At 43.1% G+C, this 25,522-nt stretch overlaps 1 protein-coding gene across 3 annotated transcripts in view; it reads left to right on the top strand.

The window, feature by feature from the left end:
- Positions 1 to 25,522, top strand: part of RGS6 (regulator of G protein signaling 6) — a 184,133-nt gene that overhangs the window by 142,661 nt on the left and 15,950 nt on the right. The window contains exons 14-15 of one of the 3 annotated variants that reach the window (XM_034769278.1): positions 6,292 to 6,381; positions 18,378 to 18,431. The exons of 1 other annotated variant lie outside the window; for it this stretch is intronic. In XM_034769278.1, the coding sequence (XP_034625169.1) occupies positions 6,292 to 6,381; positions 18,378 to 18,431 (144 nt within the window). The remainder of the gene's footprint in view (positions 1 to 6,291; positions 6,382 to 18,377; positions 18,432 to 25,522) is intronic. One more of the 3 variants, XM_034769279.1, reaches the window with a different exon arrangement.

The following is a 25,522-nucleotide window of genomic DNA, read 5'->3' as shown; positions in this document are numbered from 1 at the left end:
AGCAAGTGACCTGCACTACCTCTGGGATCTTTTAGGAGAAAAAGTTAATCTACAGAAGGGCTGTTCTGATCACACTCACTAGACCACAGGTGTGAGTGAACAAATGATACCTGTAGATCTAATCAGCATGGATATTTTACCTTAGTTTGTTTGCTAGAGGATGATAATTAACTATATGTATCATTCATTCTTACATATGATCATGTCACTCTATCTAGTAATGGAGCCATATACCCTAAAAAATCTAACCATAAAACAGATTGTTGTGAGCACATCACCTCAGTGCTCCATTCTCTACACTTCAGGGTCTTTATCCTGATATTCAAATTCCTTCATAAATTTGGCCCAAGGTGCATGAGAGATTATCTCTGCATCCCTAACAATAGCCTCCTGCAACAGCTGCATTCCATAGGAATGATGGAGTTGCCACCCCTGGGGAGGCCCATGAGCACAGAAGACAGCATTTTCAGAGAGGTCCCCATGTAACTCTATGCAGCTCACTACCCAAAGAGAGGGGAACGACCACAGACCTCTCTGCCTTCAGAACAAAATGCAAAACTCTCTTCTTTTTGATTTAGCTTTCCACAATTAGCTCTTCACACCCACATGCAGAAAAATACACCCAGGCTAACTGTTCTTGTTTACTCCTACAGGTGGAGAAACGGGGAGAGATCATTTTGTGACTATTTTAACACATGTGAGATACTGGTATTACTGTGACATGGGGCTGTATTACTTGATAAATAGATAAATATGCGAGACTCCTGATATTAGGTGCACATACCCAAACTAATCCATCCTGGGGAGGGGAGATCAGCTGTGCTTGATATCAGATGCACAAAGCAAACCTAAATTTTCACTGCCGTTCTCCATATCCCGGATTAAGAGTATGTCTACACTGAAAAAAAATGCATTCTGAACTCAAATTAACTCGGGTTAATGCATCTTTTATCTCAGATTAGCATTTTGAGTGAAAGCCTAAAGGAGCCTGGGGTTGAACTCAAGCTGCTAATCTGAGTTAAAAGTCTCATTGCCCGTGTCCTTACTGCTATATTAAGCCAAGCTAGCTAATGCAGGTTAGCTAACCTAAACTGAGTATACTTTTTTTTGCAGCACAGACATACCCTAAGTGATTGGCTAAAGCAACCTGAACCACTACAATTCCAGCTGCATTATCTAGCCAGGTCTCAGTAATACATAGTAATTATTAAACAATCAGTTTAAACTTGGAGGATAATAGGGTGATAATAATAGCCAACATGGATTTGTCAAGAAGAAATCATGCCAAACCAACCTAACTGCCTTCTTACTTAGTGGCCTAGTGATGGGGGGCAAGCAGTAAAGGTGGTATATCAGAATTTTACTAAGGATTTTGGGTGCCAGACTTTAAGAAAGATGTGGACAAATTGGAGGTGGTCCAGAGGAGAGCAACAAAAATGACAAAAGCTTTAGAAAACTTGACCTATAAGGAAAGGTATAAAAAAAATAGGCATGCGTAGTCTTGAGAAAGGAAGACTGTTTGGGACCTGTTAACAGACATCAAATAAGTTAAGGGCTGTTTTAAAGAGGACTGTGGTTAGTTGTTCTCCATGTCCACTGAAGGTAGGACAAGAAGTAATGGGCTTAATATACAGCAAGGGAGATTCAGTTTAGATATTAGGAAAAGCTTTCTAACTATAAGGGTAGTTAGGGACTGAAATAGGTTACCAAGGGAAGTTGTGGAATTGACAACATTAGAGGTTTTTATGAACAAGTTAAACAAACATCTGTCAGAGAAGGTTTAGGTATACTTGGTCCTGCGGGCATGGACCAGATGACCTACATTTCTAGATTCTATGCAATATCAGGCACCTCGTCCATTGTGATTGGATGGTGGTGCTCTTATGTGACAGAAACAACATTAGACTGGTTTTGTGAGATGAGCCTCTGAGAGAAGGCCCTAGACAGAGCAAATGGGATGGATAATAAAAGTCAGCCCCCTGGCCTGTTCTTGAAAAATGTTCTTTTCCACTTACTCTAGAGTTTTAAAAGTAGAATGCTCCCTTTGTTGATGTTTAAAAGTCATTTGTGAGATTTATATTATAGGCTTATTTTTTAGAACATTACATAGAGGGGTGTTGTCTTAAGGTTAGTGCACAGGACTGAGGTTTTATTCATTTCGTTCTGATTGCTAACGCTGAGGGGCAGTACCTAAGGATTGCTAGGGGAATTGTTGTTGCTATTCCTAAAATAAAAAATGTCTCTTCCTTCTTTTGAATGACAGTGCAAGGCAAAACATAACTTTTCCATGGCACTCCTTGAGTAAGAGTAATGGGCAATTCCAGTGAACTACCCAACCTTCTCCTAATGAAATAGGCTCTACTGTCCAGAGTTGCAACTGAGCTGTTGTGGATTGCATAAGTGGTGTGTTTGCTTTACATAGTCACTGTGCTAATTGCAGCTAACTAGCTGGTTTGGGATACATGCTCTGTGAAATGAAATACTCTTTCAACGTTCCAACTGGAAAGCCCTGAATTTCATGTCAGCAGCACCATGTAGATAAGCACGTCTTGGAATATGCATGTCTGTAGAGGGCATTGCACTTCCACATCCCTTAAAATGTCTGTAGAGGAAGATTATAGCCTCACAACAGGTTATTCATCCTCTCAGCCACACAGTAAAGAAGAGAAACACATGCAGCTGCTCTGTAGGTTAGGAAATGGGATCACGGTGGGTAGCAATGATAGCCCAGAACAAGGAATGAATTAAAGTCATATGCGTAATGGGACTCGCCCATTTGCACTATATGAGAGTAGTGCAGCTAAATTCCCACATGCTCCACTGTCGATCTGTCTTTCCCCCAATATTTATTATTTGAATTTGCTTGTTTTTCTGTGTATTTCAGAAGTTGTGATGTGCTAGACACTATAATTACAAGTCACATCAATGGGCTGATTTCCTAGATTCTAACACGGCAGTTGTATCAACAATACATTGGTGTCTATTAATGGAGGGTATCAAAAAGACCAGTATGGACTTATCCAGTTATTAGAATCCACCATCCAGTGGCTGGATTTGTTGTGTATGCACATTATTGCAGCCACAATTCAAACTGGAACCTTTGTGGTCCATTCTCAGCAGCTCTTTCAAGTGAGCCGGTGGGAGCTCTGCTGAGCATGTGTCAGCTGGAAGACACTCTGCAGACCCTGCAAGACATGAACAGCTGGTTCAGATGTCCAGTGAATGTTCCAGAAAAGCTACGTTATGAAATGGTCAGCATATCAGTCATGTCATCAGTCATGAGTTTAAGAAAACCCTTGAACACTTATACTGAAGAACAAGATTTTGGTTTTGGAAGCTACGTATTTCCCATGCTCAACCACCTTTCCTCATTAAGGTTCAAAGTTTAGGAATAATTATCAACAATTCCATAATGCCAGTGCCCTGCAGAGGAACAGTAGCAATATCATTGTTTGCTGGTTCCAACTTGTGGAACCCAGAGAGAATGCTTAGTAAAAATGACATGAATACATCTACATTAGAGCTTTGGGAGTGATTCTGCCTTGTCTTTCCTGGGAGGGACACAGTCAAGGTGTCAGCTCACTGTTTATTTAATCTCAAAATCTGATAAATCATTGTTTTGTTCTCCCAGCCTCAGGTGTAAAGTCCCTACTCTTTCTAACAAAGAAAGAGTTGTCTTGGCTTGGAGGAGGACAGTTTGCCCTAGTTACAGTACTGGGGCAACAGCTTTACTGTTAACTGACCTGGTTTGGTACATCTCTCTCTAATCTGCAAACATCTAGTGCCATCTGTCTGCATGTCTCTGTGGCTATGAGGACTGAAAATATTTTTACCCCATGAGGATCATTTCCTTTTGACAGCAAGTCCCAGGATCTGAATATGGGTTTCTCCATTATATAGTAGATCCCAGACATAGATTCATAGATTCATAGATTATAGGACTGGAAGGGACCTCGAGAGGTCATCGAGTCCAGTCCCCTGCCCGCATGGCAGGACCAAATACTGTCTAGACCATCCCTGATAGACATTTATCTAACTCACTAAGGGCGCCGCCTGAGGCAGTGATTCTTGGAATATGGGATTGAGCCATGCAGAAATTGTCAGGTCCTCAGACTTGGCAATATAGGCCACTAGGGTTTTTTTCCCCATGAAGTGCCATCCAAATCCCTGCACCAATAATGTATTGCAGCACATTTTTTGTGCTCAGGCCTCCCTGTAGCCTTCTCCAAGGCTAGAATATTATTCATAACTATGCTAAAAAGTGATGAAATCAACACTTTCCTCCATCCACTCCTCAGAGACATAGGCCATAATCTCTACCGTGCTCCCAGCATGTTCTCGGAGGCTGGGAATCTCATCTCCGTGACAGGCCCAGTCCCTCCTCAGACACTGAATCCTCTATGACACTCCAGGCACTCTTACTCTCTAGAAACCATGAATGTCACCTCCATCAATGCTTCCAAATATTCCCAACCTACAGACAGAATCATCTCTACAATGATCCTGGTCTCATGATGGGGAAACCTTGTGTGTGTTTTGACATAGTTTGATTTCTAGCCCATTGTGAAATGCTAGTTGCTGGGCATGGAGTTTGTGATATAAGAGGAAATTAACTTGAGCCAGTTATCATCCAGTTGAATTTAATACAACTGAGTCCTACAATCTTACTGAAATACTGTGAGAGTTAAGTAATGTCACATGCACACAAGAAAAATATAAGGCTTTTAATGACCAAACTCATGACATATACTTTATTTCCCCCCCTCTAGTTGGCTGTGAGTTTGGCTCTCTATGTTCAATGCTGAACTACTAGAGCAAATATTCCACAGCTGCTGTATTGGTGATGGGAAATAAAGCTATCCTCCCACTTTGTGTTTATGTCTTTTGAGATTCTCTTTCTTAAGAATGCAGTAGGACAGAGAGACTTTGGCTTTGCTGTAAACAGGCTTTTCTTGTAAAATCTTGTGCTATTCGTGAGATATAGAACATTGCACCAGTGGAGGATGGTGGCATCTGAAAGTGAATAAGCAAAATTGACAAGTAAAGGATTGCTCCAAGCCAGGTTACATCATTGGGTAAAGATTATACTGTGTCTGAGTAAAAAGATTGCCAGCAATGCCTACCTTCCAGAGAACACAGTAAAAAAGTTGAATAGGGTAATACTCAGACACACACATATAATTCCAGGATTGAGCAACTTTATATAGATGCTGGAACTTTGCTTGGTTTGCCACCACTGTGGACATATGGAGCTCAACCAACTCCTTCACTGGTTCTCCCTCTCTCCTAAAGGTTCATATGTACCTAAATACATATACCTAAATACTGACACTTTGGGGTGGAGGAAAAAGATTTCATATGGTATAAATATACACAGTGTAACAGCAGAAAAGAGGTTTCCACAGGCAAAGAACTAATAGAATGTCCAGTGTTCCTATTTCTCCTCTTGTGAATTAGACTCTCTTTTTTACTGCTATTCTCTGTCTTTAATCAATCAAGTATATTTTGTTGTGTTTGGCACGGGGTTATTAAGAGTTCACAGGGGCAGTAGAAAAATAACTGAGTTTTTCAAGATACGTTCAATTATTAATTAAAACTAAACAAGCAAGTTGATGATGTGGGGTAGGAGGGAAACAGCTCTGTCTGATTGCAGAGAAACTCCACCCACCAAAGCTCTGAAGCAGCGTATCAGATTGTAAGTATGACATCCTCAGAGTAAACTCTTAATGGCTGTTCGAACCTTGATGATAGGACGTTAAGGAACAGATTCTTTCATGCTTATTCTCATTTAAGTAGTACAACACTCTGTCAGTAGTCTTTTTTATTTCAATAGCACTTGATGGCAGAATCTGGTCATAATATACTAGCTTCTGAGAGCCTTGGGCTTTACAAATTCAACCCTTTTCTAGGCTGCAGATTAATACATGCAGGCTCTTTGGGGCATGGACCATCTTCTGGGTGGGGTGTACAGTGCGTAGCATAATAGAGTTCTCCAGGATGTGGGCGCCTGGGCACTACCACAATACAAATGATAAATTATTATAATTAGGACTTTGCTCCCCCTTTCTAATTCTCTCTCTCTCATAGACTCATAGAATAGAATGAGTATTGTGGTAGTGCCCAGGCGCCCACATCCTGGAGAACTCTATTATGCTACGCACTGTACACCCCACCCAGAAGATGGTCCATGCCCCAAAGAGTCTCTCTCTCTCTGGACTGTTTTGAATCCCTCTGATTTCTGAATGGTATTTGGTAACAATTCTCAAATTTTCCTTTCCTCCTGCCCCACAGGAGCACATTTACAAGCTGATGAAGAGTGACAGCTACGCACGTTTCCTCCGTTCTAACACATACCAAGACTTATTGCTGGCGAAGAAGAAGGTATCTTTTGGGAAGGACATGCTTGCATCTCTTAGCACCTATTGATTCTCGCCTGCTGCTTGCTGCTAGTGTGGAAATGGGAATATTGTTTCATTTACTTTTTTTATGTTTCTTTTTTTAAAAAGGAATGAGAACATTTGTTTCCTTCACCTGAAGGCCCAGGGTATGGCATCCCTATATACAACTTCGGCAGCCATGGCAGGGGAAGGTAGAATGGCCAGCCAGTCAAAATACAGAATATGGAAAAATGCTCAGATTTTACCGGCGTCTTCCAAACTCGATGCAGGCAATTAGAAGTCCACTGTCTCCTCTTCATGACAAAGATGATATCTTGTGTCAGAATTAGACCCCATAAATGTGTTCATTTGCTAGTCAAGGTAACAAGATTGGGGAGATGGTATAGCATCCTAGATTTAACCATGTGGTCCTTCTTTGGGATGCCTTACCTGGGGACCTCCCTGTAATGTCTCACCCCCTCCTCCTTTTCCCCTTTTCCCAGCTCTTTGCTTCCCGAAAATGTTTGCTTTTTATTTTAAACAAGAAATAATTGCAACCCAGAGAGAAATCAAGAACTTCCGCCATATTCTTCACCAAAGACCTGGGCCTCAATTCTTTTCATCCCCTTGGTGTCAGCACGTCCATATTTTCTGCCATGAATTACCCACTCAGAGTAGCAAAGAATTGATTCTGTAGGATTAAGTCAGCTCTTATCCAGCCAGTTCTATTCAGGCAAGGGGGGGTTAGAAGGTAAGATACTTATCTCTGCATTTGTGGCTGTGTTTAAATGCTTTCTGTACCTCCCAGCTTACTCCAGTACTCTGCAAGAGAGAGCGCGAGAAAGTGTGTGTGTGCACGCACCTACCTTTGTGTGACTCCCTTACAAAACGCTAGATACAATTACTTCCAGCTACCGCAGCCTGAGCTTGTGGTTTTCCATCATCATGCTTTCTGCTGTTTCTCCACTGCATTCTCAATGGGCTGTCAAATTACAATTCATTGGCACAACTCAGTGCAATCCCATTGACTTTTTCCATGCTCATTGCTATTATGGATCCTCAAAGTGCATATCGTGACATAATGGGCCAAACTTTACTCTCCGTTGTGCCTGGCATTTGCTTCAGTTGGATTGCAGTGGTGTGACTGAGGACATGAACTGGCCCTGTGTTTTAAAACCAGCTGGTTTTAGACAAGTACAGACCAGAAGAAGAAATGCAAAGTCCTAGCTGACATTTGAAATTTTAAGTTGCTCTTTAAACCTGGGTCAGAATTCAGAGGTTGAGGGAAAGAAAGGGGTGCAGTTAAAACTCTTGAACACTCTGTGATGATGTAAAAGAAAAATTAAAAACCTTTGCTGTCTTATCCCTACAAGCATCCCTGTATGTTCTCCCTCCCAAGCTCTCCCTTTCAAAACATTAGGACCTGATGGTTATGTGTTAATACAAAGGGAAGTTCTCCTCCCAGCTCCAGTTTTGAATCAAAGATTTCTTTGGAATCATTGTTTGCTGTCAGATCAAGTGCTAGACCTGTCAGCATGACTTGAATGATTCTCATGCCACCTGAGGAACAGATTTCAGTGTCATGCTAACACTGCAGTGGAAATAAGAATCTAGTTTCTTTTAGAAAGAGCTGTAGGTACTCAAATAAACATACCCAAGCAAAAAGAAGACAGTGGCAAAAATCATGTAGATGGGTCATTCACCAATTTAACATATGGTGGATAGAAATTAAAGTTACTTCAGAAGCTGTAAAGCACATCTTACTGTGTTCGGCTAGTAGCCATTGTACCCCTGATAGCACAGAGTTGTTGACTGAAAGAAAATGAAGCTTCCATATGCTGACCTACCTGGTAGATCCTTAGTAGTTTTACAGCAGATTTGAGAGAGTCCTTTAGGGCTTCTTGAGGCAGCCTGGAATCTGGAGTGGGGGTAAAGGAAGAACAGTGGGATACCAGAGCCTTTCAATATTGAGGATTTGGGTTTAAATCCCAAGATTAAAAATTTGGCCTTCTTGAAGTCAGTGGGAGTTTTGCCATTGACTTCAATAAGGCTTGAAAAGTTTGAATCCTTGTTGAGAATACCTCCCGAATGTCCCTCATTTCAAGGGACAGCACTCATTTTAGTCCCAAACTGGCCCGCATTCGTGATGTGCCCTGTGATGTGTCCTTGTTTTTCTTGTTTCCTATTACAGCAGAAATGCAGAATCATGGAACTGAGATTACAAAAAGTTATTTACACTAAAGAAATGAATCCCACTGCATTTTAAGTTTCTTGTATGAATGCATTTTTGTGTCCCCCTTATTTTGGGTCATTGCCATACATTGCATCCCATATATGGGCCTTGTGGCAAAAGTACAGGATTGGGAATCATGAGATCTGTGTTTGTTCCCTGGCTTTTCCACTAATTTTCTTGTGTGACTTTGGGTAAATTGCTTAATCTCTGTGAGCCTTATACTCCCCACTCTGTAAAATGCAGGTAATAATTCTGACCTGTGTAGCAGAGATGTTGTGAGTCTTAATTAACATCTGTAAAAATGCCTGGCATATTTTGAGATCCTCAGGTGCAATTCTCTATGTAGTATGCACTGTGTACGTGCAAAGTATCATTTTTCCACATCACAAAATAACTGCATATGTGAAAGTTTCTGATCCAGGGTCTGAAAGTGGAATGAGCAAGAGGGGCTTGTGGGCCAGGATTCAAATAAATTGGCAGAGTTATGAGGAGGAGAGGGGAAAATAAACATACTTTACACAGACTCATGGATGCACAGATGGTGGACATGGGCCATGTATAGGCTAGGAGTTCTTTATTCATTCATGATGGAGTTTTTCTTCTTTCCTACCACTGTCATTGTTATATGTACCACAATATGATGGCCTAAAGCCTGCAAATCCATGGTATACTACTCTGAGTGCAGGACTGGGCTCCCGCAGGGATGTGTTTGGAGGCTACATGTAGGAACAAGGAAGGTTAAGAGCTAGATGTAGGTCTCTGCATTGCACAGAAGTAGGTCACCCTTGCATGCCTGCCTCCTTACTCTGTAAAGGGCAGGGTGAAAAAGGGAAAGGATGTGGGCAGTGCATCCATGTATCTGAGGAGAAAAGGACTTTAGCCCGGTAAGCATGCAGATGGGCCACTTAGCTATGTGTTTGTCTGTGGGCCTCACTCCTGCTTCTAGGTAGGAGTCATTAGGTTGCTGTCAGCAGCTATCTCACAGATGCAGGATTGGGTTCCTTTGCCTACCCATTGCGTTTTACTTCTTGTGCATACGCACAACATGCCACACCTGTGCTGTGCAAGACCAAGCATCAGTCTGCCCATATTTCTACTGATACATACAGTACCACATTTTATAGTGGGCAATAACCACCATCCCTTCCCCTCAGGAGACAAAAAATGGCCATGCCCTTGGACGACAGTAAACTTTATGCAAGAGAAGAAATGCCTGTTACATTTAGGTCTTGAAAAACCTCCTCACCCACTCACTGAGGGCGAATAGTGATTTTGACAGGGTGTGTTGGCTGAGGGGGGCTAGATATTCATTGGCTCCTCCTCTGAGGAGAAGGAAAAAAGCAAAGAAGCTCAAGCCCCGGTGCTCCTTCAACAGGAGGGGTCATTCTAAGAACCTAGATAAATAGGAGGGAGGGAGTGGAGAGGCCCTGAGACTGCTAGTTCTCATTCAGGAGATGGGGCAGTAAGGACAGTGGCTGCTGCACCGACGTTCTTCTGAGAGTGGAATGTTTGTGTAAAATGAACAGCAAGCAGCTAGAGCCATTCTCACCAAAAAGGAGGCGCAGGGGTGCCTTTGAGCCACCGTCTTCTAAGAGGAGGAGAGGGAAGGGTTGGAGAGGGCCCAGCTGCAGGTGAGGGGCTGAGACCTATCTGAGCCCCAGGAGGGGTAGAACAGTGGAGGCGCTCTGCAAATAGGTGGGAGTGGGATCTATCATCACTTTATTGGGGAGGGAGAGCTGATGCGCCAATGTAAATAAAATATGCCTGGTTTAGGAGGGTGGGGCAGTTGTTTTTCTCCCTAACAAGAACAGATTGGGCCAGATTCCATATTACCCTGTGCTAGTGAGTGCAAAGTAGGTGTAAATTGCCACCCCTTTGATCTAGCAGTGTTTTCCACTCATTCTGCGCTGCGGTCAATGACTACGTCAGGTGCAGGGTAATTGATAACCTGACTCTTAGTCCACACGTGAGTGAGTATCAAGGGAATTTTTCCAGCCTTGCTTATAATTATGCCTAGTAAAATATTGGTTTTTTGAAAGACATGAATTTCATGCTTCTGAAACACAAAAGTCTCAAGGAGAAATTAGTACTAGATTCTGATATGAATGGAGACCTATAGTGTAGAATGCTGAGCTTATAACTCGTTCATACTCTCCTTCAGTCAATGGCAAAACTTTCATTGGTTCCAGCATGAGCACAACTGGGACCTTAGTATACATATTAGAAAGAGAAGAGATCTCAAAAGTCATATTAGCATCCATGGGTGGACAGTCTCCATTGCAAACAAGTTCTCTCTGAAAACCAGTCTCATGCTCTCTCACCTGCTCAGTCTCCTTGGTGTCTACCAAGCTAACTTCAGCACCTCTCCATCCCCTTCTCAGTACTTTCAGAGGAAGTGTGACTGTGATAGAGCTTTATTTGAGTGCCATAAGAATGCTGAGAGATTTCCTACTAATCATTTTGTTAATCATTTGTAGTTGGTTTTCTAATGTCTAGGCTGCCCTGTGCTACCAGACTTTTTACTGAAAAGAACTAAAATCGGAACAGTTTGATAAATAATTAACCAATAGAAAAAGAAACATGGAGAGCTGCAGTAAATGGTTAGTGATATAGTATATTCTGGATTTTTTTCTGCACCTAACTGGGCTCAGCTGTTTTTAATAAAAGCTTTTTAAAATTTTTAAAAATCTGTATCCTACTGTTAACTTGAACAGTAGGTTGGTCTGTTTACTGTTGATGAGGGTAAGTTTTCTTTTTGCACGTTTGAGGACTGCTTGAACAAGCTTGTGTGTGTGTGTTTGTACGAGCATTGTTGTCATACTTCAAAGCATTTTGGTGCACTTCCTGTGCTTTACCTGATGCGTTCAGACAACATACAGAGAGTCTTACTCTTTATTTTTCTACATTCTTACTACTTTATTTTTATTTCCTTCCTCCACTTTGCAAGGCAGCCTCAAGCACCTTTGCTTTGAGTTGGACCGAGGCAGGCAAGCGGTTACCTCAATAACACATAGCCAGTCACACATTTTATAGACAAGCAGGCAGGAAATGCTGGAGAGCAATACAGACAGCACAAATGTGTGCTCCTCCTGAAACTGTGCACGTTGGCTGCTTGGCGTGCAGCCAGGTTTGAGTGCTTTTTATTTTAATAGAAAAGTGTAATGCTTTGATCAACAACTCGATACTCTGGTGACTGGTGTTCTCTAGATACCATAGTTCGATTTAAACTCGGGGCTATTGCATTAATACAGTTCACCGTAAGTGTGTCATATGGTGGAGCTGGGAGTGTTTGCAAGGCAGGTTTCAATGTAGGACGTTAGTATGGCTAAATTTTCAGATGGTAGTTCCCAGTGAACCCTTTCAGTATTAGAATAAACCTTATATGCTGCAGCTTGTCAGTTGATATAAAATGTCAGTGCCCCAAACTGAATCCTTGTGGTCCATTTACACCCCCACACTCCAGTTTCCCTAAGAATGGGAAATGACATCAGCCTACAGTAGTGTTCCAGACATTCCTGATTCTGCAGTTGCAGAATTTGCCAGAGAATTGAACCTTTACTACCAAAAGGCGCTCCAGAGTCTAACCTTTCAAAAACAGCTATGTTTCTAGCTCTCCTGGTTGTGGGCGGCAGCAGCAAAGCAGCAGTGCAGAAGTTCAGATCTGGCAGCTGGAGAGCAGCGGCTGCTGGCCACGGGCGTTCATGTTGTATGCAGTGCAGGAAGACTATTTTTTTAATCCCGCTCCCATCCCGTCCCCCAATACCCACTTCCACTCCCACTCCCTCTCCCTCCCATGTTGTTTCCTGAATTTTTATCATGCTTCTGCTATTATGGTACTGGGCCCTACGGCATCTGTGGGATCCCAGTCCCACGTCAGGGCTCTAAAATTTTCCTAGTAATGGCTGGACATGTTGCTCTCAGGATGTCTCCCCACTAGCACCCACCCACTTCCTGCATCACCATGCAATGGGATGGGAACTCCCAACTCACCCACGCAGAGGGATTGTAGTCCTCATGCACTTCTACAGGGGATGAGCAGCCCCTGCATCTCCTTTTCCCCCACACAAAGGGAATAGAAAACTCTAACTCTCCATGCATCATCATGCAAAGTGGATGGGATGCCCCACCAGCCTCTGTTGCCACCCTTACTTCTGTGCTACTGCTGGTGGTAGTGCTGCCTTCAGAGTAGAGCCCTGCAGTGGGACTGGGGTCCCACAGGTCCTGCAGGACTTGCTGCCATAATAGTGGGAGAGGGATAAAAATTCAAGAAACAATGCGGGAGCAGGTGGGAGTGGGTATTGCGGGGCTGGGCAGGAGCAGGATTAAAAACATAGCTCTCCTGCGCTGCAAACAACATGAACACCCCAGCCAGCAACCACTGCTCTCCAGCTGCCCGGCTCTGCAGTTCTGTGCTGCTGCTGGCGGCGGCGGCGGCACCACCTTTAAAGCTGGGCAGCCGGAGAGCAGCAGCTGCTGACTGGGAGCCAGGCCTCCCCAAATATAGAAGTTAAACTATGCCTATGTTTGCTATAATAATTGTATCTGGGACAACACACTCCAGGGCTTGTGCATTGTGTTATCCCTTTTACAGACTCTTTTTTTTCTGTTTTCATAGATATATATGACCCTATCTCAGATGGGGGTATGTGGTAGACTACATTATTTGGAAAGGGGTATGCAGCCTAAAAAGTTTGAAAACCACTGGCCTAGCCATTACATTTCATAGTCAAAAATGTGCCTTTAAGGCACTGGGGATTGCTGGGGATGAGGCAAAGCTTCATCACCTCAGTGGGAGGTCAAGAAGCAGGGGCGTAGCCATATGTGGGCCTGAGTGGGCCGCAGCCCACCCACTCAGCATCCAGGCCCACCCAAATCTGAGTAGGGGTGTAGTGCTGCCACAGTGTCCCAGAACATCACTTGGGCACCTGAAATCCAGGACAGAGCTATGTGGCTGCCCTTCAGAAAGCTACGCTCCGGCAGCTCTGCCTTGATGTTTTCTGAGCCACCCCATGCGCATGCCCAGCTCAGCAGGTGAAGCCCTGTGTCTGGAGGCACCAGGGCTATGAAGAGGGCGTGGCATCGAGGGAGAAGTGAGCTAGCACAGTCTGTCATTGCCCGTCCACATAAAAGTCAGGGCCCACCCAGATTTCCACTCCTATCTACACAGAAAGGGACAGTGCTTCTAAGAGGCCCAAAGGTACTGCACAGTCTGCGTTGTCCTTTAGATTGATGCACTTGGCCTGATCTGTGTCAAAGGGCAGCTCTGTGCCTCACTTTCTCCCTACCTCTCCCATGTGCCTCCTTTGGAGTGACATGCTCCCCTGTGAGTGCATAGAAGGAGGAGTTTCTGCCCTTCCCTGTGCACCGGGACTGCAATTGTGACTTGATCTTACACCGGCCACATATGAGTGAGTCTGGAGGTTCCTTGTACTTTCCTCTCTCTCCTCCACTCACACACTGTGATGTGAATGTTAAACAACCCCCACAGTGCCCAATCCACACAGGGTATAGATCTGTTATGGCCCCCAGCTATGGAGTCTGGTTCTTTAGCTCCAGTAGTAAAGATCTGTGCTTTCAGCTCTGGATGTCCATGGTTCAGTCCCCAGAGTTGGTCAAGATAGTGGCTGTCACACAGTGACCAAATTATGACAGCTTCAACAGAAGTCCAACTCACAAAGATCACCATCACAACTGGTACTAGCTGAGCATCCTGGAAGGTGTTGCACTTAGGGTAGGTGGAAGGGTTGGGAGTAATTCACAGGCATGAAGAATTTGATTGAGAAACAGAAATTTATTGCAATAAGACTAAGACCATCACTTACGATAACTTCTCCTTAACTTCCCGGAGTAGGGGTCTTCTTTCTGTACTGGGCTCCTCCCAATCTTGATTTACCTTGGACCCCTTTGGGCGGGGTTGGTTTCTCTGACTCTCCAACAGTTTACCCAATCAGAAGGAGGAGTCCAGTCATCTCCCCCACCCCTTACCTCTCATTCCTTTATTTACTTTCCACGTCAGCTTTCCTGCCCCCATCAACTCTTATACTGCGCAGAGTGGTGCTGCTGGTGTGCCATATAGAAGCCACAATGACCAGCTCCCCCAGTCAAGTTTGGAATTACACCTGCCATTTTAACTTATATTTGGACCAAACCCTCAATTTATCATTGTTTTATATGTGGTTCTGGAATATGAATATCAGTATAACCTGCATAGATGAACACCAGTATTGAAAGCATGGCCTCATTGTTCCTCTTCCCTCCCTACTGAAATGCTGTCCTTAGAATTAAAAATCATAGTAAACGAATATACTTTTTAAAATAACACTATTTTATAGATCAGCTATAAAATTTCATCATCCTAGAATTTCTAGCATTTGTGTTGGATGTCATATGGTGGCATCTTGGCTGATAGTGTGGCTCTTTTAAATAGTTACACAGGAAAACGTTCCATGGTTGTCTCATGTAGACAAGGGATGGTGTTTTCTTTCAATGCCCATTTCCATTGGCCCTGCTGTCTCTGAGGTCTCATCACTGACAGCTAGTTCAGTCTGGTCTTCTAGGCATTAAAGTGCTGTTCTGTGGTGGTAGAAGTAATCAACTGGCTGTATAATCTGGTAAAGTCTTGGCATATATCCAGTTACAAGTGCCTTCATCAGTTCACCTGCCTTCCTTTTGGATTCTTTGTATCTTCTCTTTGTTGTTTCTGTACTCCTTCTTTGTCCTTTTGGGTTGATATTCCAGCTGAAGTCACAACTGGTAGGTAATCACAAGCAGAAGATTCTAGAGAAGTACTTTTCTTGTATCTGTTTCTCTAAGGGGTTTTATCTCATATACATGGCCCTCTCTTCTTCCCTCTTCTCCAGTATAAATTGTATCCTCCCAATATCATCATCTTTTCCCTGGCTCGCCACATTCACATAAATTTCTTTCCAGGACTCTGTCTCCTGGATGCAGACAGAAAGTTTTGAGCAGTGCTTGCAATCACACTACTGAATCTCTCCTGTTTTCCATAACAATTTGTAGGCCCTCTTCAGCTGTTCTCTTCATCAGTCTGTATAGTTGGTTCAGTCCCGCTCTCTATGTGGACACCAGTCAGTTATTAATGGATCCCACTGCTGGAACCCATATGCTTCTAAGCCCCCTGCATCTGGGTAATGACTCATCACTATTCCTAACCCTTGATCTCTCGGGCACACTCCTTGGTGGACCCCGGGTGTTTGATGCTATTCTTGGGCAGTGGAATATGTCCAATTGTTTAGACATATTCCCCCAGGATCCACCTGGCTGTGAGAGCTCTTGTTTCTCAGCTAACCCCTTCAGGGGCAGATGAGCCATGAATGCAGGCTTAATAAAGGAATTTCTTAACCACACACTTTGCTCTTAAAAAGCACACTAGGGAATTACAGATCTTTGGAAAATGAGACACAGTCCTGAACACAGCCCCCCCAGGCCTGATCTCACCCTTCCTGTGAGTCCTGGGTTTGGGCAGCATCGTTAGACTAGGTAGCCCTTTTTGTCTTCTTACTTGCATGTGGCAATGGTCTGGCCTCTCGCTTAAAGAAGCACCCCTCTTCACCTACATGTTTGCTGGAGAAGTTCTAGTCTCCAGCCCCCTCCCTGGCCCCATTAGTTTCTAAGTAGACAGTCATTCAAAGTCAGTGGCCCTCCTCATAGAAAATCTATTGTTACAGTAGGGAAGAGTTCTCCAACATTGATGGCCCTTGTTTGCTCAGTCTCAGTTTTTTAGAATTTTCCACCAGCTGTCAAGTCCCTGCCACAAAATGAGTGCTCTAATCTACCCTGGAGGTTACAACACAGCGTGAAGGTCACACTCCAAGAAGAAGGTTAGAGTACAAAGCAGAGCTTCTGAAACAAAATGGGTTTCACAGTTTGATACAGACATATCCTCAATCTGTCACTTTTGGCATGACTATTTCCCAGTTTATTCTGTACACAGTTAAACCTATCTACAGGAAATCTTGCTGATGGAACCATACAGCAGTAAAATGGAGAATACCAGTTTATGCTTGGACCAATTATAATTACGCACTATGTGGTACAGACAGTCCTTCTGAATGTATTGTTCCTCAGACAATGTATCATTATTGAGAAAGTTCTGCAGACTCTTTCAACTGGGTTCCTTGAAGATCATAGAATTGGAAGGGACCTCAGAAGGTCATCTAGTCTAACCGCCTGCTCAAAGCAGGACCAATCCCCAGACAGATTTTTACACCAGTTCCCTAAATGGCCCCCTCAAGGATTGAACTCATAACCCTGGGTTTAGCAGGCCAATGCTCAAACCACTGAGCTATCCCTCCCCACATGGTCAGGTGTGGTGGTATGGGTGTTTGTATCTCAGTATACTCCCCAAGTCTCTTTAAGAGTTGATTCTCAAATTCCTTATGCTCAGGGATCTTTTCAGAAAATTCAGATTGAAGGACATTCCTTATGCTTGTGGATCTTTTCAGAAAATTCAGATTGAAGGACAAAGTCTCTGAGTACTATATTGGCAACTGTTCTGCTGGATTTATTGGCTGTTGGACAGATCTGTGTAAATATAGTGAAATGATGTGTTCTCCACTTCCTTTTACTAATGTCTAAATGCAGCCAATCAATGGAGAACGGTGGTGGCTGTAGCGCTATGCCAAGGGCTGGTGATTTTTTTTCTAATTATTAGGTCTTTTCCATTCAACATACTGACAAACATGCCAATAACTCATCAATTTCTTTCCTCATTAGTGGCCAAAAGAATTTCTCTTGTGCCAAATGAAATACTATTCAGTCCTGAGGTGAGCCATGTTCCTCATGTAAATGCTAATAAGCCAATGTGTTTCAGTCTTATTGCAATGAAGTTTTATTACTTTTAGCATATGAATACCCGTAAGCTCTGTGTAAACCAAAACCCAGGCCAAAAACATGATCTCATCTTTCCACAGACATACACAGTATACATATGCTGTCTCATACCTAGAGGTGGCCGCTCCTGAGAAAAGGTGTGAGGCACATTGAGTGATGCAGTGCGGTGAAAATCTGCTTCTACCCTCTCAATAAACAGAGGAGTTCAGGCTGTAATTCCAACGCTGTTTTTCTCCAGCACTGCATTCACTCCCCAGAAAATTATAAAGTTGATGTGGTTCTTCCATCTTTCTATTATCTGGATACAGGGCCGGCTCGGTGCCCTCCCCTGCCGCCCCACCTCCACCCCCGCAGCGCAGCAGGGGAGGGCACCGAGCCCGGCCACGGGCCCGCAATCCCTGTATGGCCGAAGCGCCGCGGGGAGGACGGCGAGCCCGGCCAGGGCTCTCCGCTCTCCCTGGCGGCTGGAGCGCTGGGGGGAGGGCGGCACATGCTTGGTGGGCTGGTGCATGGAGCCGGCCCTGTCTGGATAGGAGCCTCCAATCAGCTGTTTGGCAGATGTTAACCAGAATCAGAGGTCTCCGCACAAACAGCTACAGAAGGAAAGTTCAACAAGAAATCAATAACAACACTACACAGACCCTGTTTTATAGCTTTGAATCAGCTATGGAGCACATTTTGAACAGAAGAGAAGAAAATGTGTCATTCTCCAAGGCAGCTGCTGGCTCTCACTCTTTAAGGGTTTGCTGTTTGCTACAGCAAACAGCAGTTGCTGCTTTAAAAAAAAATCCAATTTTTAATTTATTTTGTTTCTTTTTTTGCTTCCTTATCTTTTTCTGCTGTTTTGAAAAACTGCATTTAAGCTGAAGGTTTTTTTTCTGTATTTTTTCTCCCCACTTTTTTCCCCCTTAAAGCCAGAGAATGAGCAAGGTCGTAGAACTTCTCTAGAAAAGTTCACTCGCAGTGTGGTAAGTTCCTTATTTTTTTTTCTTTCCTCAGCGTTTTACTTTTAGTTGTGGGGTGTTGGTGCTTAACTTTTTAGTTCTTTTTTAATTTTTTTGCAGATAGCCTTTTTGCAGCTTTTCTTTTAATTCAGTAGCTCTTTAAAAAGGGTGTTGGGGGGGAGGGGAGCAGAATTCCATAATGTGCATTCTAGATAACAGTCACCACATCAATAGGCCAATTTTGGTTAGCGTTAAAAGGCAGGTTGTGGTTTTGCTATTTTCACACTACAATATTTGTTATGGCTTCCCCTGCACATTGTAGTAGGACAGCATGGTTATAATAGCATCATTTGTATTGTATCTATATTGATTTCTATGCATGGTTAATGCTAACATATATATAAAAACATATATACCCATATTGCACCTTTTATATATCAACTGCAACAACTTCCTTGGTAGTCCAGATTTGTTGGTGGTGTTGTAAGAAGGTGATGTATGAAGATGATAGTCAGAATGAGGTTGAATCTGTAAGAAGCTATGTTCAGTACAAGATTTTGTGAAAAGAACATGATCTTTATTACATTTTCATAACACCTTTGTAATGAAGGGATTGTACTACGTGTACATACAGTACATATGCTTGCATTTGTGTGTGTACATGCATGTATGTATATTTATATATAATACATATGTATGTACCATATATATATAAAGATAAAATATTTGCATACACAGATAGAAAAGGGGAAACTACTCAGGTAAGTGTGAGCTATAATACAATGTGTAGGCATCAAGGGGGTCTTTCTGATGCTGTCATGATAACTATACAAGTGAAACTCAGTTGTGACGTCTGATATGTCTGCAGACTCCAGAGATGTGTGTTAGCTCTACTGACAGGTTTCTTCTGTAGTGCTTTAATATAGTTAATGCATATGATAGACATAAAATAACATGTTTATAATACAATCATATACAAAATATTACTCAGCCAATCTGTGTGTTTATGTGTGTGTATATATATTCTAAAATTGTCAGAAAGCGAGAGAGAAGAAAACAAAAAGAAATATAGTATAGATATTTTTACACTTGGAGCCAGATTCTGCTCCCAGTTATGCTCATATATACTGAGAGTAACTCAGTGACTTCTGTGGAGTAACTGGTTTTACAGTAGCATAACTGAGAGCAGAATATGGTACTTCGGTTTTTGATTTCAAGGTTAGTATGAAAATCTTATCTCGGAGTGCTAGGATTATGATATAAAAGATAGTCAAGGCAATCATCATAGATTGATCTATAGTTTAGATATTGCAGTATTATTGGTAAAACACTGTACATGATTTCCTTGCCTTTTATCGCTGGTATAAATTGGTTTAGCTGTACTTTAATTTTTAAGGAATTATGCCAATTTACACCACCTGAAAATCTGACTCATATGATTTTTAACCTGTCATTGTCACTTTAAGCAAAAGAATTGTTCTTGTTTAAAATCTTATGAGATCAATAAGCTGTTTTAAACAACACAGGAAAACTGGATCTTTGATAATATTACAGACTACTGATTTCCCCCCCTTATGCCTACCGTCATGTGATCAAAACTCTTTTGGTCTGATTTACAGTTACACCATTTGTGCACTAGAGACAGGGCTGGGGGTGATAGTTTTAAGCCATCGTTGTGCTCACTGTATTCAGGAACCAGGCAAGCACTGACCAGGCCTCTGTTGCAAATTGGGACTGTTCTAATTTATGGTCTGCTTCCCCAGGCCACCTAAGTGCCCTGGGAAACTGAGACTAGGCATAAGCAAGTGCAGCCCACTCACGTCCTAACATGTCCACAATCTGCCTTCTTTACTGAGCGCTGAGAGCACAGACAGCACCAAGCCCTTTTGTTGGTACTATATCAGCGGAGGAGGACCTCTGAACCAAGGGATATTCACTGGGGGCTGTATCCACACCATTTAAGTCTCTTTATGTTGCCATAAAACCATAAAACGAGCCTTAGTGTAAGTGAAAATTGGACCCTCCGTGTTTCTCTGTTGTGGCTTATTATATGTCATAGTTCCTTGTTGTGAGGGCCTGGGAAGTAGGTGGTCTGACACAGTGGTCAGAGCAGGAGTTGGGCAATGGGAGCAAGGATCAGAACCAGAGGATGGATGCCAGAGCCAAGGGTCAAGCCAGAGTCAAAGCCAGGAATCAGAGCCGAAGGTCAGGACCAGAGTCAGAGGCCAGAGCTGAATTAGAGTCAGAGAGTCAGTCAAGCCAAGGGTCAGAGAACAGAAACAGGAACCAGGAAAAAGGCAGGGCTGAAGTCAGGAACCACATCAAGGCTGGGAGTAGCAAGAGCAAACCAGGATCCACTTTGTTGCACAGAGAACTTCTTGTATCCCTTCTGGCTTAAATAGTGTTCCTGGTCCAATCAGCGGCTCCAGAGATCCTCCAGCCAGGGCCTTGTGGGTGGTACTTTCAGTGGAATGTAAGGCCCGAGGGCTCCCAATTTGCCAGTCCCTGCCAGAGCTGTTTGGTGGCATTGTGGATGCGGCAGCAGCCAATGGGCCTAGGTTCAGGACCTGTGGCTCCTCATGCTTGTTTGATAAATATAGAGGTGTGAAAAGAGAGATTCACAGCACTGGAGAAAAAGGCCAAAGCTTATTTTGTTATATGGTTTCTTCAAACCACAAAATATTTTGCAGTTTTTGGCGGGTAAAATGAAATACAAGCTCTTGTTGCTTCCAAAATGCCTTCTCAGTTGGGTGAAATGCTTTGTGGGCTCAGTCCCTAAGCTCTTAAAAATAGTGTCGTGTCTGGGAGCCCTTCCCTGGATGATGTAGTTTAACTCCAAACCAGATAGACTACTATCAGAAAAGACACTATGGCACCCCATTAGCCAGCCAGAAACTTGGAGCCTTCAGGGAAGACAAGTGAGGAGTAAGAAGGAGCAAAACCTAATTAAGATGATTCGTTTCATCCGGAACCTTAATTTCTACAAATCGATAAGGCCAGGACTTCTCATAGGATAGTTTTTACTCAGAAAGAGGTTCACAGATGAAATTGCGTAAAATCTTTTCTTATTGTAAAATGTACCAAGTTTGCCCAGAAGCCAGACACCACCATTTTCACATTAAACCCGACAGAAATGGCAACATTTTGCCCTTCAGCAGCTTTCAGAATTGTCACAAAAACAAATTTCATGTTTTATTTACAAATATTCCTGAAGCAACAATTGATACCTTTGCACAACTACACGGGGAGGGTATTCATTGCTCCATGACCCTTATGTAGCAAAGAGTATATTCTGCAATTGCTCCCCAGTGGAGTTCCACACTGCCACCAAAGGGAGTTCTACCTGAAGAATCAGGGCATTATATTTCACGTCCTGGCTCACTTGACCTGATAACTCAGAACATGCCAGATATCCTCAGACGCCTCAACTTCTCCTATGAAATATTTGCAGCTCATATTTTCATTGTTATTTTCCTTTCTGCTTCTGAGCCTCAGGCCTCCTCTAAGCAGCCAAGAAGTAACACATGGGCAATGACAATGTCACTGTACATTGTGGCAGCTCCTGCATCATCAACACTGCTGTCTAGTCACCCCCATGCACTCTCCCTTCAAGCTCTGGCTCCACCCCAGCTGCACCACAGCCAGGGGTAACAGCTGTACAGTCTTAGTACCAAACGTCACAGCCATCAGTGCAAATCTCACAGCTGTTCTTTGCACAGAATTGTCACTGATTTCACACGAGAGTTCCGTGAGTGGAGCAATGCAAAGTTCTGTTCTAATGAAGGGTGAGTCCTTAAAAATATATGGACAGATTATACAGGTCTGATGTAAGCATCCGTAACCCTTCTGCCAGGTGGAGTCTGCAGCAACAAGGGCCAGGTTCAATATCTAGGATTCCTCTTAGCAATACAAAACAGAACTGGCTCGAGCCTCACCTGGTAATCTGGGAAAATTAAACACCACCTTTGGGTGCTTCTAAGAGGCAATACTTCCCCTGTCACAAGCACTGAGTCTGTGTAGAGCAAGGGAAACTTTTAATAAATGGGGAAAAGGAACCTGGCATTAATTTGGGAAAACACCACTACCACAATTTGAAAGCAAATGACCATGAGCAAGCAAACACCCCTTAGCATGCTGGGCAGTGTCCTTTGCCTCAATTTCTCACCTTGCAGCGTGAAAGTCCAACAACAAATGTTCCTTTAACACATCACTCCTCTCTCCCTCCACTGCACCGCACTCACAGTTGCTGTCCTTGGTCAGTGAAGACCCACAGTTCAGAGGTACATGCATATGAATTCACCGCCCATCGAGGGTAAGGGGGGCTACATCAAGCAAAGCCTCAGCTACTGCGCTGCTGCTGCAACTGGCTCACAAGGACTCTCAATGGAGTCTAATTAGCTCTGTCTTTAAACAGTACAAAGGGGAGAGTCAAATGTTGTCCATGGCTCTTAGGCAGAGCCCACACCCCTATGTCAGAACACCTGTCTCCACATTCTCTCTCCTTCACTGGGATTTGGCATCCCTAACCCCTACTTAGTGAGTGAGATTCAGTTTAGGGAGAGCTCCTCATTCAGGACAGGCTAAGTACAGTTCTGCTATCCCTTTTTCATAGAATAAGGATAACATTTCATTACCACTGCACTCAGTACTAAAGTGATTTATAACCCAACACCAGCCAAAAGTGATCAGTTTGGCAAATCAGCTCCACCATGCTGTGCACTTAGGCAGAGTAGGCATGTCTATACAAACACAGTCTTTTCCCCCAACTCAACACTAGATATCAGGGGAGAGCTCATTCAGACCCTACTTACACATCCATCAAGAGTCACCTGGCCCATTGGGTCACATATTTGATGCTCATTCTTTGAAAGCATAATTTAAAACCTATAATCTTTTAAACTTTTCAATGGGGCCTTGGGAAGATTCTTGTGGAGTAAATCTAGAGGGCAGTCACAGTCAAGGTGGACAGGACTTTGCAGATCTGACAGTCTCTTGCTTCAATGTGCCTTCTAATCCACCTCATTTTAACAAAGATGGCACTGTGCAAGTGGCAGGTTTCCAGACATCAGAAAAATCATATATCATATTATAAATAGCACCTGGTATTAAGGGTTATAACTTAATTTTAAAGACACACACACACACATGCAAATAAATCCATATAATCTACATTTCTCTCCTCTGACATGTGTGATCATCTTACTAATTAAAAGTAGCCTACCAGTGCTATTTTTAGTCATGCAGTCTCAGCCTAGGTGTTTAAACCGCTGTAGTTTCCCATCTGCTTTGGAAATGATTTAATAATCAGATAGGCAGAAGCTTAGTTTTCATAAGCTGGGATGATCCATCAGGGCGATGAGTGGAAGGAAAATATATTTTAATGAATACATGGAGGGAAAACATTGATGCTTTTATATTATAGTGAAAGCCATTGGGTCCATTCCTGTCTTGTGGCCGGTAGCACATAATATTGCCCACATTTAATAAAAGGAGAAACAGATGATGGTCCCCTTACTGCATGCTGCAGCATATTGAATATTTCCATTGCCTGAAGTCCAATTGGCTAGTTAGTCCAGTGCCAATTCTGAGATTAAAACCATGATTTCCATCCTTTGCAGGTTGCATATGTGTGACTACTAGAGCTGAGCTTGAGCTATAAAGTTCAGATCAGAATCCAAACTTTTCTAAAATTGTAACATTGTGGGAGGCTGCCACCATGAGAAAACCAGCATGAAAGCCAGTGACACTATTGAGCACCAGGGGTCCCACACTCCATTCCTACTTGACATTTATATGAACAAAAAGAGCACTTGCAGTTACAATAGCTAGGATTTTTTTTTTTTTTTTTTTTTTTTTTTTTTTTTAAATGACCAGGAGTATCAGTCTTTATGCTTCAGGCCATAAAACGACCACCAGTCATGGTCGAAAAGGAATTCTAGCCAAGGGATAGTTTTGTATGGTTTAGGTTTATTTGGGTGTTTCAAAACTTCCTCTAATTCATTAGCCACTGTAAGGAGATAGGATACTGGCCTAAATAGACCATTGGTCCTAACTGGTATGGCAGTTCTTCTGTACTTCTCTTCCACTTAATGAATATTGCAAAGATAGTTGTATGGCCAAAGAGAAGTAAAAATGTGCTGCTATCAGCATCACCTATCAAATGGCCTCCAATGCAATGGTGGGGCCTGTCAAATACCAGCCCAACCCAAAGTGCCTAGCCATAGAGCAAGTGTACAGGATGTAATGGTTGATGCCAAGTCATTGGCCTGGGAAGGTGTATATGTCATACTTCTGGCTAAAGCAGTAAGGATGTTGTGAAGGATAATTATTAGCTCCTATGGAACAATCCCCTCATGTACGTGCTTGCTCTCTCTCTCTCTCTCTGTCTCTCTCTTTGCTAGTGCAGTGGAATTTGTTTGTGTCATTTGTATAAATTTGTTACAGAATGTTTCACAGCTGCTTACAGTCTATGTATGCTCATACAAGTTAAATGTAGATTACAGTACATCTCATACAGCTAGCATCTGTATGGTGTAGTAAAACATGAAGTGGAAAGGAATCCAACAGTCAGAGAGAATGAATGAGTGCAGGGAGATTCAAAGAATCAGGGAGAACAGGGCCTGGGGTGGCACATGCTAAGGGGCGGCATTCCGTCCGTTCTTGGGGCAGCACAGTCCATTGTTTGCTCCAGCAGTTCGGGCGGATTTTTTTTTTTTTTTTTTTTTGCTTGGGGCGGCAAAAATGGTAGAGCCAGCCCTGAGGGAGAAGGCTACTTAGGTAGAAATATGAACATTGAGACATTGGTATCAAGAACACTGACTGGTAGTATAAATCCTGTGGATACATCTTCCTGAGGATTCTCCACACATCAGAGGCACAGAGCCACCTCACTGGCATCTACATCACCCTTCATCCTGTGGATGTGAGCAGGGAAAAGGGGCATGGCCATAGTATTCCTATATCCTGGCTATACTCAGTTGCCGGGGCTATTGGCAACCATGGGTAATTTAGGGCAGCTTTGCTGCTGATTTAACATATTCCAGGAGCCAAACTGGCTCCAGGATTGGAGGAGTCTAAATATGCATCTTTGTTTTGTGATACCCTTTTTTGGTATT

This window comes from Trachemys scripta, chromosome 4 (genome assembly GCF_013100865.1).
Source record: "Trachemys scripta elegans isolate TJP31775 chromosome 4, CAS_Tse_1.0, whole genome shotgun sequence".
Classification (NCBI taxonomy): Eukaryota; Metazoa; Chordata; order Testudines; family Emydidae; genus Trachemys; species Trachemys scripta.
Note: the sequence above shows the minus strand (reverse complement) of the source record. Positions and strands in the feature narration are given on the sequence as shown.